A 15352-nucleotide genomic window follows, 5' to 3' on the forward strand; every position below is an offset into this window, starting at 1 on the left:
TATAAGGTGTTGCAGTGCAATTACAAACTGCAAAATCAATAAATTATAAATATATTAAGGACCATGTTTATAAATATACTGCATATTTCCAAAACAGCTAAATCACAACATCAATCATTTTATTATATTTAATAAGAATCAATACTGATGGCATTGATGTAGGATTGTATTTTTGCATTGTTGTGTTGAAGAAATATTAATTTGTAGTACACTGATTAAACAATGCAAGACAAAAGACTTGTCTTCACAAAAAAACCTGTGACTGTGTTTTGGGGATGTTTTTCTAGTTTACAGTGATCCAATACAGCAGGGAAGATGAAATGTTATTATCTGGTAGCCGACTATGAAGAATTTTTCACAATTCATCCTATAAATCTAGAGAAAATGAAGGGCTAAGGATTACTTGTAACGATTAATTAGAATTTTTCCCCAGAATGCTACCATGTATTGTTACAGGGGGGAGCTGGAAAGAAGATGTTGGAAACTGTGCTGTAAGTGGAGTTACAAAAATGCCATTTTGGCAAGCTATTTTAAGATGTATTTTAATTGTTTTATGTCATGAGGGCTTTGTATTTATTTGCTTAATTATTTGTATCATTCTGATGAATAATCGTTCTTTTATTGGCTCTTTCTTTTTTTAAGAGAGACTGGAGTTTTTCCTTTGTCTCTGTTCTTTTTGTATCTGCTTGGCTTGGAATCAAACAAGTGAACTTTCAAAACTTTCTTTTGTTGCTGAATTCTGGCTTGGACAGAAAACTCAGTTGAGTGGTACACAAGTTACTAGGGCCAACTTCTGTCAAGGACATCAGATCCATGAATGGAATGGAGAAAACATTTAATTTTAGATTCTTTTAATAAGTCTTCTAAGCTCCTATTTGAAGTCATATGTGCCTAGATGAATTTTACCAGAATTTTTCTCAGTAATTATAGTGTAATTATGACAAAAAGTAATGTACCTCATAGTGGCATATTTCATGAATCTGTACATGGAGGGTGGTTCTTAGCTTTGAGTGGCAGAGACAGGTTCTCACTAGGTCTGTAATTATTTAATACACTTTTCTAAGAAGGAAAAGGAAATTATTGCAATATTTTACATTTTAATTCTAAATTAAATACTACTAGGCCTTTAGCTATACCTTTTCCTTGTAAAGCTATATATTAAATGCAGAATTTAAATGTCTGTAACTCTCAACTCAAAGTTCTTGATTTACTTTTTTCTGTTGTTCAAATAGTCCTTATTCAAATATTGTAGAGGAAGTTTACTGTGCTATTCAGCTTGAATAGTGACCTTTTAAAAACATTTTTGATTAACAAGGTGTTTGGTTTTACTTATGCTCAGCTTCTGAATGTAACTTTTAAGCATCTGGTTCCCTGAGTGGAATTTGTAAACTCAAATCAGATCCTTAATTTTCATGGGCGGTGCAAAGAGAAAGTAATTTGGTAGCCAAGGGTTACAAACAACTGTACAGATGACTTACTTTGCTCTTTTTAAAAAACATGGGTTAGAGGACGCAGTAAATTAACAGCGTATAGAGAACATTCACTTGGGAAGTAGGGCAAGCCTGCCTGGTTGCAGAGGATCAAGATTTGCATTTCTTCCTGCTGAGTAAGTTGGGCACTGGGAGATGAAGGAAAGATCTGAAACGCCCCTTTGAGCCGAGCCTAGAAAACAGAAGTCAGCTTTGTATGTACAGCTCCCTGCTGGACCTAATGGTTTAGGTGTAGAGCCCTGTGTGCCCAAGTGCCTGATAGGTATTGGGGAGAGAGTGGAAGCTGTGGTACACTTGTTGGGGTTTTAGGTACCTGGGTAATATGCAAGTGTCTTCTGGTGTGTCTTCTTCTGAATAGGGCCTGAAACAAGGCTTGAGAAAGCTTTTCACGTGATCAAAATTCTCTAATCTTTTTTTGTTGTCCAGTTGTCTGAAGCAGAGTACAGCCGTATCTGCTGCAGAAGTAGATAACCTGTAATTGTTAATGGCCTATTATTTTGAAAGGGAAAAGTATATTTACCAAATATAAGTTAACAGACACAAATAACCCTAGAAATGAATTCAGCTATTCCATAGAATAGGAATAAGAGTCAATACATGTCCAGATGCCTTTTTCTCTTAATTTAGCTCAGTCATGAGTTAGGTCTGTAAAATGATGGCTGTGTACACCTTGTTTCAGGGGGAAGCTGGCTTAGTAGGTGCTCCTGGCAAACCTGGTCTTACTGGCTCCAGGGTAGAAGAGAAACCAAACAAATACCCAAACAAACAAACAAAAGTTTCATTCTAACCATTTGCAGTCCTAACATCCTTTTTGCCAGCTGTACAGTATCTACATAAATTGTACTTGAATTACATATCCAGTTTCTGAGTTGTATAATGTGACAGACGAACTTTCAAAAGAGAAAAAGGCATGTGGTGCTGGGGTACAAACCTGCCCAGCAGTATTATTTTGCATTAAGAGCAGTTGTCTAAGTCTTCAAACTGTACAGATCTTCCCAAGTACAAGATTGCAGATTCAAAAATTTGAAATTTGAGAGTCTCGAGATCTCAGCAAAATGAGATGAGGAGCAGCACTTTTTCCACTCTTCCGTTTTAATCTTTTGGTCCTTTCCAGAAGTGGAGTATTGTAGGAAAGCCAGAACTTGCAAAAAGAGACATATGTATTATAGAACTTGCTGGTAATACTTGTTAAAATTGCTTCTTTTCATGGTCAGATTTTTTGTTGATTGCACCTGCTTTTAATGGCAAATATTTGGGATTAAATCTTAATGTCTGTCCAGCTAATTCCTTTTAGAAAATTTTAGGGGAAATAGTTCTGCTGCTTCAACAAATTAAGAGACCACACAAATCCCCATTATTTTGTTGTTATTAAAATGTCAAGAAAATGTTCTGCAACATGACCTTGATGCAATTTGTGTATCTTTAGGGCAGATACTTCCTGTAATATAGCACAAGTGGAAGGAAGGAAGGAACAAACTTATTTTCTGCAGATGAGGTAGCCAGCATTTTGTTCAGCAACAAGATTACCACAGTCTATCAATTTCTGCATTCAAAGCCAGGGTTTCGCTGACTTGTACTGCAGGTATATTTAAAACTCTCAAAATCAGATCAGCAATCTTGCAGTGCAAGACAAGCAGCCAATGGCTGTCCCTGAAAAACTTGTGTGAAATGTTTTGCCTAACTTAATATGAGAATTTTGTCACAGAAAGGAGAATTTAAGTCAGTCATTAATGTGTTACTTTTCAAATTCCACTCTTTTTTTATTTCTGCAGCATTTGAATTCTTTGAAATTACCAGTGGCTAATACTATTTTCTATACTGTCAAGTGGAAATTTCCTGAACTACTTTACCTATGTTTTGTTGACTATATTTTCTCCAATTTGGAATTTTTTTTAAAAAATTCAAATATGTGCAAAAAAATCTGGATTATTGCTGAAACACAAGGCATTAGTTGATCACTAACATTGGTACAGGCAGAGAACTGACTTGTTTAACAGCAGCATTGCTGAAAATGATGGGGAGGTAGACACGAGACTGAATTATGAGCTAACAGTGTTCTCCTACTGGAATGAAGTAAACCACATATTGGACTATATAATTAAAACTACACCTAGCAGATCAGGGGGAGATATTTTCACTTCTTTGCTTGGTGGTGCTGCACCTGGTATGCTGCATCATGTTTGGGGAGTGCGTCCACCCTCACTTCCACAACGTATGTGGAGAAACCAGAGAGGGTCCAGCAGGGAATTAGTTATTTTCAGGGGCCTGGAAAACAAGACATCTGAGGAGAGTTTCAAGGAGAAAAATTTGTTGAGTCTGGCAAAGAGCAAGCCAAGGAGTGATTGAGACTGTCCTGCAAACCTGAGGAGCCCAGCTGGTTAATCTTCAAGGACAGCTTCCTAAAACCCCAGGAACACTCCATGTTGTTATGCAGGGAGTTGAGTGAGTATGGCAGAAGGCCAGCATGGATGAACAAGATGCTTCTGGCTGACCTCAGACAGAAAAGAAAGTAAACAGTGGAAGCAGGGCTGAGCTACCCAGTAGGAACATAGAAACACTGCCAGAGCATGTGGTGATGGAGTTAGGAAACCAGAAACTTATCTGGAATTGAAACTAATAAGAGAGTTTAAGGGCAGCATGAAGGGCTTCTGTTAAGTTCATCCATGGCAAAAATAAAGCTGAAGAAAATGTTGACCTGCTGCTTAATGGAGTGGGGGATATGGAAAAGGCTGAGAGTACGCAGTATTTTTTTCACCTTGTTTTTTCCCTAGTAAGTTTTGCCCTCAGGCCTCCCAGGTTACTTAAACATGCTAGCAGAGAGTGTGATAATGAACTGTTGACCACTGAAGCAGAAGAGAGTGTTAAGGAGCACTTAAGCTACTTGAATGCTTGCAAGATACCAAACATTATGCATCCAGGGGTGCTGGGGCAGCTGGCTGATGTCACTGCAGGGTTGCCCTCTGTCATTATCAAAAAATTGTGATGACTGGGAAAGGTCACTGATGACTGCAAACAAGCAAACATCACATCCATCTTCAAGAAGGATCCATTGCACTGCAGGCCAGTCATCCATACTTCTGTCTCTGGGAAAATTATGTAGCAAATCCTGCAAGGAATGTCTGAACACAGGAAGGACTAGAAGGTCACTGTGATCAGCCAGTGTGGATTTACCAAGGACAAATCACACTGACTAACCTGATTGCCTACTCTGGTAAAATGACTGTCAGTGTGGATTAGGGGATAGCAGTGGATGTTGTATACCTTGTTTTCCGCTAGCCTTTTGGCATCGTTTTCAGACGTATAATTATACTAGAATCTGTGAGGTTCTGACTGGATAAATGGACAGCAGAGTGGGTGGAAGATTAGGGTCAGAGATGGAATGATGCTATGCAGTCTGACTGCTGCCTAATAACAAGTGTCGTACTCCATGAGGCAATATTGGGGCAAATATTATTTAATGTCCTTATTAATAACATGGACAATGGGGTTCTCAGCAAGTTCGTGGATGTTATCAAATACAGGGAAGTAGTCAGTGCACTGGAAGGGAGGGAGGGCAGGAAGGATATTCTCAACATGCTGGAGAAATGAGCTACCACAGAACTCTTAAAGTTAAGCAAAGGCAAACCTGAGGGCCTGCCTCTGAGAAGGAATAGCCTCCTGCCACAGTACAGGCCAGGTGCCAAATTTCTAGAAAGCAGCTCTGCAGAAAAAGAGTTGGGAGTCCTGCTGGATGTCCTTGTTTTGAATAAGGCCAAAGGCATCTTGGGCTGCCTCAGCAGATGCATATCCAGCAGGTCAGGAGGAGTGATTGGTGAGTGCTTGTGAGACTGCATCTGGAGTTCTGCATCCACTTTGGAGCTTCCTGGAGAGGATAAAGAGCAGCTCACTGGGGTCAGTCCAGCAGATACCCACCAAGATGGCCAGGACTTGGAGCCCATGATGTAAGAGGGGAGGCTGAGGGAGCTGGGCTTGTTCAACCTTAAGGTGAGATGATTTGGAAAGGAAGGGGTGGTGGGTGGTGTGCAGACTCATTGCTGTATGTAAGTACTGGGTGGGTGTGGAAAAGTCAGAGCCAGACACTTGTCAGAGGTGTGCAATGAAAGGATGAGAGGCAATGAACACAAGTTACTATCAGAGAAATGTTGACTCTATCTCAGAATAATTTTCATATAATGAGTTTAGGATTGAGTAAATACACAAATGGGAAAGCTAAATGGAGAAAACACTTCCATGAATTTTTTTAAAATAAGTGTTAGCTGTGTTGTGTGTCCATTGGTTGGGGAAGAATGGGAATCATAAAACAGCCTGGGTTGGAAGGGGCTTCAAAAGAATACCTGATCTGACCTTTTGCAAAAAAGGGAAACTAGATGAACCAAACAGAAATCATATACGTTTGTAAATTATTTCAGGAATTAGCCTCTCATTTTTAGGTGAGGGTGTCTTGGTTTGAAAGACAGCTGTCTGCTAAGGAAGGCAGAAGCCTCCCTTGGAATGGCAGATGCGACCCCTCTTCCCTCTGAGTTATCATAATTTTGAAATCAAGGGGCTCTTAGGCAAAGATATGGGAAATAGGAATAACAGTTCTTTACAATTATATATCTATATGTGTATAACCAGTCAAACAAAACAACAACAACTATGGCAGTAACAGCAATCACAAACCCAGTCCCAGCCTTCTCGGCTGTCAGGCCCTTTCCCCTCGGGTGCAGTTCCGCTCGCAGCCGGCAGGGGCGCTGGCGGCTCCCGGTGAGCAGGGCAGGTGCGATGGTTCCCCCGCGGCTGCAGGGGGCGCTCCGGAGCGAGCTCGGGAAACCCGCGGCTCTGGTGCCCTGGGATCCCGGGAAGGATGGAACAAAGGCTTCACAAACCGCTGGGCAGCCGATCCCGGACCCTCAGGAACAGCAGGCTGAAACGGCAGGCTGGAACGGCAGGGACGAGCACAAATCCCGGGTGGCAGACGAGGTGTATCCAAACGGAGAACCCCCCCGGGGGTCGGGCAGGCAGGTCGAGCACAGCTACAATGCAGTGGAGGCTCGAAGCAGCGGCGGGGCAGGGTGGCCACAGCCCGGCCTCCAGCGGGGCAGGGAAGGTGGGCTTGGGATCCCGGGGCTGCTCCGGCAGAAAGAAAAACAGCCGAAGAACAAGCAGCTTCCCTCTCTTTCCCAATGCTGAGACCGACTGACTACACACCCAGGTGAAACAAAAAGAGCAGCCAGGTCTTTTGTTCTTCTTAAGCACCTGACCATTTGTTCCCCTAGCACCAGTATGGGGGAAAATTCCTTTAACAGAAAAAAACTAGAAGAACTCCTAAAATCCCAACAGAGGGCATGTTGAAGTTCATTTCACTAGATACCATTTTACATGCTTGTTCTTGGGCTTGCCTCCAAAACTGAGCTGTTGATTGCATGAGCCACCCCTGCCAAAAGAAAAAAGCAAAAGGCAACCACTGTAGGTAGGTGATGAAAAGTCCAGAACTATCTGATAATTTATACATCTGCACACCTCCAAAGCTTTGAATTTAATTCCCAGATGTGTAGTACATGATCAGTACATGCATGATACATTACTTGAAAGATTTGACAAAATGCTGCTAGAAATTCTGCAAGTTATAGCCAGCTGTTCTAGTTAATCTTACTTAAACTTTAGGCTTCTATTTAAGGAAATTATACTCTCTGAAGAGTGAAGGAAGGTTTAGACATTGCTCTGTCTAATTTTTTTAAAGGAATTTTAAAAACCACAATAAGTTCTCCTTTGGATATTTTCCACTCTTTTTGTCTACAGATGTATAAAAACTCCTGTGTGTTGTACTGAGGCCATGAGACTGAATTCTGGGGACTGGAAAAGACATGCAAATCATCTCCTGCTAGACGATTTGAGGGAGAAAGAAAAAGTTTGGATTTTTTTAATTAGGTCATTTTTGTGCTGTCTGTATATAATTTTGCCCATCTGCCTTCTGTATGTCTCACAAAACATGCAAGTATACATTAATAAAAACCTAGAGCAGGTGTTATTCTTGTATAATATAGACAGACTGCAAACTGCATTTCATGAAGATGTTAACATAGTTTGATTGTACATTACGATCCCTTTCTGAGCTCAAAATTAGGAAATTAGAGCTGGAAAGAGCATTATAACAGGCCTTTTTATTGAAATACCATCAAACAAAGAATTTAGTCTGCTGAAATTGAGTTAATAGTTTAAAACTCATCACTTCTATGTTTTCTCTTTCTTTGTTTTTTGTTTTGGTTTGTTTTTAATGCTTGGGTAATTGGATATGGTTTTCAAAGTGCAAGAAATTAGGGGTTTTTTCATAATTCGTATCTGTATATTTTTCAATTGATCCAGTTGGAGACCTTCACAGCTGACTAGTCATGTTTAAAATTTAAAATGAAGGTACTAATGTGAATAAATGTATTAAAATTGGTTCTGCAGAAGAATAGAAGTACTGCAATAAGCAGGTCTAGAGTCAATAAATAGTTGAGAATTTTTAAAGCTGAGAAAATCCCATAGGATGAATGGAAAAATAAATGACTCCTATTAATTGACAAAACTATGGAAAGCCATATCATTTTTTGTAGAGAATTCCCACCTTTTTGAATGAGAGAAAATCAGCATCCAAATTATTTCATTTTTGTCTCATAATAAAAGTTCAGTGCAGTAAAATTATTTTAAAGAATACAATTACTTGAACAATATTTGTTTGAGATTTGTATTTCATCCTTTTGTGTTCCAGGGTGAACGTGGCTTTCCAGGTAGTAAAGGTGAAGAAGGTGAAGAGGTAAATTATTCTGTCTGTGTTATTTATTGGTTTAACAATATGATATATGGCCAGCCAAGTAGAGCTTTGTTCTGAGTGTCTACCTTAACCCTTTAATTAATAAAATTCTTAAATTTTTGCTATGTAAATGCTTAAGAACAAGAAGTTCTTTGTGCGTTTACTGAGTGCCATCAGGGCTTCTTTTAGATTTTTTTTCCCTAAGAAAAAGTTTTACGAGGAACCAACAGAACCTCTGCAGTGGCAGGAAACTGTTCAATAGCTTGTATTAAAATTGGAGCTGAACTGGTGTTGCAGAAGGCTGTCTTGGCTGATAGAATGCCAGCATTGGGTGGCATTAGATGATGCAACCCAATCTTCTTGTGTTACTTCTGACAGGTAAGTCTTCACAGGTCATCAAAGGCAAGTGAATCTGTGTTGAGGGAAAAGTAGGAGGAAGAGCCAGATACCAGCTTGTCTAATAGGACAAAAAAGTAACAGTGGTGAGAGTTTATGGTTGCAAATTCAGTTGTCAACCATGTTCAAGCCTGTTTACTGGTTTCTCACTATATTTGGCTGGTTTGGATCAGGCAACCTGAAAGAAGCCTTTTCTTGAAACGCAGGTAGTGTCTCTGTGCTTCAGCCCACTGTCTAAAAAGGGTGCAGAAAAGAATTTCTGCTGAATTTATGTATCATAAAGATGAAGAATGACAGAAGCTGCTATTCTGGCAATATTCAGACTGATGAAAATAGTAAGTAGGGGGTATCTTCTGAATTTAAAAAAGTGTAATACATTTGTGAGTTAGGCTTCTGTCTTGGGGTGACTTTATGATGTGTATCCCATATCTCTGCTTTGGACATGGATATATTCACTCACCCACCATACCTCTTCAAAAGTGTCAGACAGCTTTCCAGAGTTCATATTTTAAAGAAAGAATGCTATGGATTAACAGAATTGAAGCAGATTTAAAATTTTGAGGGTTTTTTAGGAGGAAGTATCCCAGTAGCCAAGAAGGAAGGAGTATCAGAAATAAAAACCAGCATCCATAGCAACTAACATTTATAATGTGAGGATTCAGCCTCTAAAAAAACCACTTGTTAAGCTTGAGTGTCTCTAACTCCACTGACAGATCTTATTTCCTCTGTAGTATCATTATTCATCAGTTCTGAAGGGCTTGTGGATTTTTTTCTTTTTTTTCCGCCTCCGCATTATTGCTCTGCAGCTGTGCTGTGCTCTCTTCGAGTTTTATGAATAAATCGTGTTTGAGCACAGGCACATGGTTCCAGCTGCTGCTGCCACTCTCTTTGCTTGATTCCCCTTATTTTAAAGCAGAGATAAAATGACCCAACCACTGGTAGTCACATTTTTCTTATGTGGAAGCTAAACCAGCATGCTTAGACTGTTTTTTTTCTTTTTTGTCTCATAAATTCAGATGATCATTAAAAGGTCCCATTTAAAAATACTTCCAGTGTAACTAATAATGCTGCGTTCAACTGCCCTTCAAATTAAAGGAAATATAAGACTGGAAGGATCTTTACTTACCAGTGATCATGCAAAAATAATTTGGGCTAGTCTCATCAGAAGCATCAGATGTTTGTGTGGGAAGTGTGTGTTTTAAAGTTATGGGAAGTAGGTCTTCAGCAGTTGTTCAGTTCAGCTTTAATTCAAACAATTGCTTAAGGATAACAATTTAGAGTTTCAGCTACTAAACTCCAGTATAAAAAAATTATCAACACATTTGCATTTTAACATAGCAGCACAAAATGAAATAATTAATTATATTAATTTGTGTGTAACAAACATGATTACAAAGACTGAAATGGAAAATTTTCCTATTATCAAACGTTCTGGCTCATATTGCATTTTAAGGAACAAAATTTTTTGCACACTCTATTTTGCATATCACCTAGGGTGAGACACAGCTACCTCAATGTGGGACATTTGCCATTCCAAAGTCCCCACAGAAGTACATGAAAATGAACCATCCTGTACTTTTGGTTCAGTGACCCTATCATTCTGTAGGATTGAATCCTTGAAACCAACTCAGCCTTGTTCCTCTAGTTTCATCAAATGACAATAGTTGTTTATTGTATTAGGTTCTGCTTTGGAGCAAGCCTTGGGGACATCAGAGAGGGAGAGATTACTGAGGTGACAGTACGTCATCATTTGTATATTACTGTTATGGGAAGCATCTATAATGTAAATTATTGAGGGAGATTCTTTTTGGCTGTTTAAGAGTTTCTCAAGACAAACTTGGTTCTTCTTGAGGAATCCAAAAGTCTTGATCTGCTTTCCTGTGGTTTTGGTCAGTGTTGAACTTGGTTCTCTCTTACAGAAGCCAGTAGTGGTATGGGAAGTACAGACTGTGTGTGCAGGTTTTATGCTGCAAGCTTTCCCTCCAAGGGAAATATGCTCTCACTGTGAATTTCTTTTAATTCTCCTTTGTATTCTGTTTTCTTTGTGTTACATAGATAATGACACTCTTACATGATAGTCTTATAACTGCAACAAAAACATTGGTTTACCCTTTTATAGCGTGACTGAAAAAGTATATGCTGAGAGACGTTTTAATTGGTTTGCTGCCAAAAAGGCAGACTATATCATGGGGATCTTTCTTCTTCTAATAATGCTTAGAATTTTAATTTTACAGTATGGGGTAGAAAATATGACTATTACATTTCATGATGATAGGAAGCCAGAAGGTACTGATAATAACTAGAAGAAAGCTTTAAAATCCAGAATGTTCTTGATAAATCAGAGATGTAGCCTGAAAAAAACCAAATGGGATCAAACATAGAAAGAATGAGTGCAAAAAACTACTTGCAGGGGAGAATAAATATGAGCTGCAATAAACCCAAATCAAGTAGTACCTACACAGAAATTAAAATCTGAGGATTATTTAGATCACAAACGGAATACAGGTAAATAAAATTGCAACTGAAAGACTTATACTAAGGTAATCCAAAGGGAACTATTGTCTGCAACACTGATTAAAAAGCCCTATTAAAAAGTACTATTTGGTACTGATATGGCTTCAATTTTACAGATTTTGAAAGGTGAGCACTGAGAATGACTGGTGCTAAGGAATAGAGAACCCTTGAGGAAGGACAGCATGATTGACTCTTAGTGTAGAGTCAGCTGAAAAAAATATGTGAACAGCCTTCAAATACATAACATTGCTGCAAGGAGGAATGGTGTGTTTGCGTGTCTGTAGTGCATGCAGAGCAGTGGGATGGAAGTGCAGCAAGGAAGATGTGTAGCCATTAGGAAAGGGGTTTTAATTTTGACACTTGTTTATTACAGAAGTAATTTCCTCTTCCAGTGGCCTGCACTTTTTATCCTGGTAACACAAAAGGGAATAAACTAAAGACTTGCTTCATGAAAACATAGGAGATGAGATTATCTTAAATGTCTTTGCCATTTTCTGTTAATGGCATCAAAATTACGCAAGGTATCACTTACACTTATTTCTAATTGGATGAGCACTGGGAATACCAAGACAGCTTCTTTTTTAACATATATACTTGCTTGTTTTTAATGTCCAGTTAATAGTTTTCTGTGATAGGACTGTAAAGCTCTGGAACAAGTTGCCCAAAGTGGTTTTGCAGCACCAACTTTTTCTTGAGGTTTTCAAGAGGAGCCCTGAACAACCTGGCCTGATCAACAGGTTGGGTCTGGATTTCAACCTCTGTAGGCTTCAAGATCTCAGACCTATCTTGAAACCAGCAGAGGTTGAAATCTAATTTATTCTTACTTATTTTCATAATAGAAGTATGTGCATCATTTCGGAGTTGGAACAGGCCCAATGCCTGTTAGCTGATCATAGAATCATGGAATTAACTAGGTTGGAAAAGTCCTTTGACATCATCAACTCCAACCTATGACCTAACACTAGCTTATCAGCTAGACCATAGAAGTAAGTACCACATCCAGTCTTTTTTTAAGTACTTCCAGGGACAGTGGCTCCACCACCTCCCTGGACAGTCCATTCCAATGCCCAGTCACTTCTTCTGAGAAGAACTTGTGTCTAATGTCCAGCTTAAATACCCAAATTAAACAAATAACCTTTAAGATGCCTTTTTCCTTTGTTAAACCTGTAATTAATTCTTTCCTCCTTGTTACTGCTTCCTTTGGTCACTCCAGTTAGTACTCTTCAACCAGGTCCCCCATTTTTTCTGTCATCTTGTCTACCATTTTGGCTAGAATATGTATTTTCTTTAGTACACTTTACAAATATGATTCTTTTTGTAAATGAGCTTGAACACTGAGAATTCAATTTTCTGGGACACAGGGAACATGAACACCATATAGGTTTCATTAACATTTCGCAGTATGTGTGGAACAAATCTAAATTTTATTTGAAATAGGGTGAAAGAAAAGCCAACACATTTACATGTTAGTTATAGCTGATCAAACATGACTTGTTTGTCACTAATAGATAACAGTCATTTCATGAAGCTGGGAATCCTAAATTCCTTGCCTTGCTTAGCTGTTTCAAAATGCTGGTATAAAATCCCCGTTTGTGTTTTAAGTCAGAGAGGCAAGGTGTGCTGTTACATTATGAAATCACAGGACTAGTTGATATCTCAGAAGACTCAGGATTTGTGACAGTAGGAGGACTGCTGTGCTGGACAGGGACTCTTCAATTGCAGTTTGGCTGGACTGGCTGCTTTCCTTCATAAAGCATATTCCCTTTCATCTCACACTTGAAATAGAGGATTTTGAAACTGGATGTCATTGGACCTGAACTATGTAGCAGTTTATGTGCTGTGATATGCACTTGTAAACATTTGATTGTTGGTAAAGTTATTATTTTACTATAATTCTGTGATTCCGTAAAATGATATTAGTTTAAAAGTTACATGTATTTGAATAAGGGAAACTTTGAGAATAAAACCACAATGATAGTAATTTATTATTTCCAGAGTTTCATCCTTTTTACTTTACATATTGCATGTCTTAATTGTGCTTTTGCCTGTGTATAAATTTGAGAAGAGAGGAGGAGTCTGGGGTTTGTCCAGCCTAAATGTAGAAAAAAATTTCATCTGCTTAATTTTCTTCTAAACGCAGGATGTTCTTTGTATATATTTACTATTTTCTGAAGTACAATTTGAATTATCCCAGGAAACAGGGCTTCATCTATTTCCTTTAGAAGACAATTCCTAATAGATCTTAGTGTCAAGAAGATTTCCTGGAGGTTCAACATTTTCTATTTCATCCTATCACACCTAATAAAATACTCCTCTGTCTATCTTCTGTCCATTCAGAATACACAAGGCTATAAACTTCCAGGGTGTCTCCAGGTATGGTCTTTTGTTTCACTCTTCAATATGCTTGTCTTAAATAAGCATAAGTAAATGAAGAAAGAATCACCTTTCCAAGTCTAACATGCTGGTTTGAAGTTAGTCATTATTTACTGGTTCTAATGTTTTAATATCTGTATCATAAAATTCAGTAGTAAAACCAGACACTCAAGTACTGGGGAAGCTTCCAATTTACTTGAAAAATAGAAGCTATTGCGCATAAATAGAAGACAGTCACGAACCTCAAAGGTCTATAATTAAAAATACTAGAAAACTACAATTAAGAGAAGCAGTAGGTAACCCCGTGTACTAGTAGAGTGCTTTTATTTAGGAGCTGTAGATTCTGCTAGAAATGCTTCAGTCTGAGCAAAAGATTAGAATAGAAATTCCATAAATTGCAAATCTTGGTGTAACCATGGACACAACCTGTTGGTCTTAATGTTTTTGGCCGTAATGGAAGAATGTGCGATTTGCATGATAGACTTAGGGTCCTATTCCCTAGTTTGTTCAGATGTGGGTGGAGTCAGTGCCACTGTGCTGAAAATTTGGCTCTTACCTGTGCTAACCATCAATGCAGATACTTCATGGGGACAGGGAGAACAATTTTTGAAATCCTTGAAATCCTATTTCATGCAGGCAAGACTGAGTGCTTTACCAGCTGGATATAAATGTGAATAGAGGTTTTTCATACTTGTCTCCTAATGCTGTATAGGGAAGTATACGAGTTTTCTCTTCTTCTTGTAATGATTTAGTTACCTCTTTTCACCTTCTTTTGGGTAGCATTTTAGATCTTTTTTTCATGAAGTCGTACAAGGTTAAATGTTACAAGTTTTTATTTGAGATTTCTTTTTGTTACCAAGTGGATCACCTATAATCAGAGATAGTCTGGGAAAAAAGGAAAAGCTTAGAAATTCTACAGGAAGTCTCCCCCTGAAATAAATGCAGTCACGTTGGCATCTTAGTAAGCTAAACTTTACCAGGGCTTATCAAGTAGTTCTGTGGTATTTGGCTTGATCTGGCCATCTTCCTACTGCTTAATGCTCTTGCCCTTTGAAACAGGCTTAATCAATAGTGTCTGTTGAGAATAGTCCCTAGCCTATGTTAACTTTTGAAGTGTGCCTGGGAATTATATGAGGAAATACTAATTGGACTCATTGAAATGTCTGCAAAAAACCTTCACAGCTGGGGTCTATCAATTAAATTATATAGATGACCGTGTTCCAGGTCCTATCACTGTTTAATTTACTTACACATACCCATTTGGTTAGATTAAAGGTTCATCAGGCTCAGCATCCTGCTTATAATGATAGCCAGAAGTGGTGCCCTGGAGAAAAGCATAAGGACAAAGTAACCAAGTATAGTACTCTTCCAGCCTTCAATTATTTGAGACTGCATCTCAGCAGATGTATTTTCAGTGAATTTAAAAGTCTTCAATGGACTTTTCTCCCACTAGAATGTACAGTTTTCTCCTGGATTCATGTAAACTTTGAGCATCTGCAATATCCTGTGGTGAGGAATTACACCATTTATCTTTGTGTTTGAAGAAATTCTTCCTTTCATTTATTTGGAACCTTTTTCCTCTTAATTTGATTTGGTGTCCCCTACTTCCTTCAGAAGGTTCCTGTTCTCCTTTTCAGTATCAATCGAGAATCAATAAGCTTCCTGAGCTGTCTCTTTCAAATTAAAGAATACCAGCTTACTAAGTATATCCTGCTATGAAAAATGTTCTGTATTGGATCATCCTTACTAGTTGGTTCTGCATATTACTGAGTTGTGTTCCAGTGTTTAAAGATGGAAGAGACAA

General features: G+C 38.5%; 1 protein-coding gene across 8 annotated transcripts in view; it reads left to right on the forward strand.

Annotated features, from left to right (window-relative positions):
* The window catches only part of COL19A1 (collagen type XIX alpha 1 chain), a 187579-nt gene that overhangs the window by 62055 nt on the left and 110172 nt on the right, over positions 1-15352 (forward strand). For 6 of the 8 annotated variants that reach the window (XM_048296720.1, XM_048296721.1, XM_048296717.1 and 3 more), the window contains exon 11: positions 8224-8268. The exons of the other annotated variants lie outside the window; for them this stretch is intronic. In XM_048296720.1, the coding sequence (XP_048152677.1) occupies positions 8224-8268 (45 nt within the window). The remainder of the gene's footprint in view (positions 1-8223; positions 8269-15352) is intronic. 8 annotated transcript variants of the gene reach the window in all.

The sequence above is a fragment of the Corvus hawaiiensis genome, chromosome 3, assembly GCF_020740725.1.
Source record: "Corvus hawaiiensis isolate bCorHaw1 chromosome 3, bCorHaw1.pri.cur, whole genome shotgun sequence".
In the NCBI taxonomy this organism is placed as follows: domain Eukaryota; kingdom Metazoa; phylum Chordata; class Aves; order Passeriformes; family Corvidae; genus Corvus; species Corvus hawaiiensis.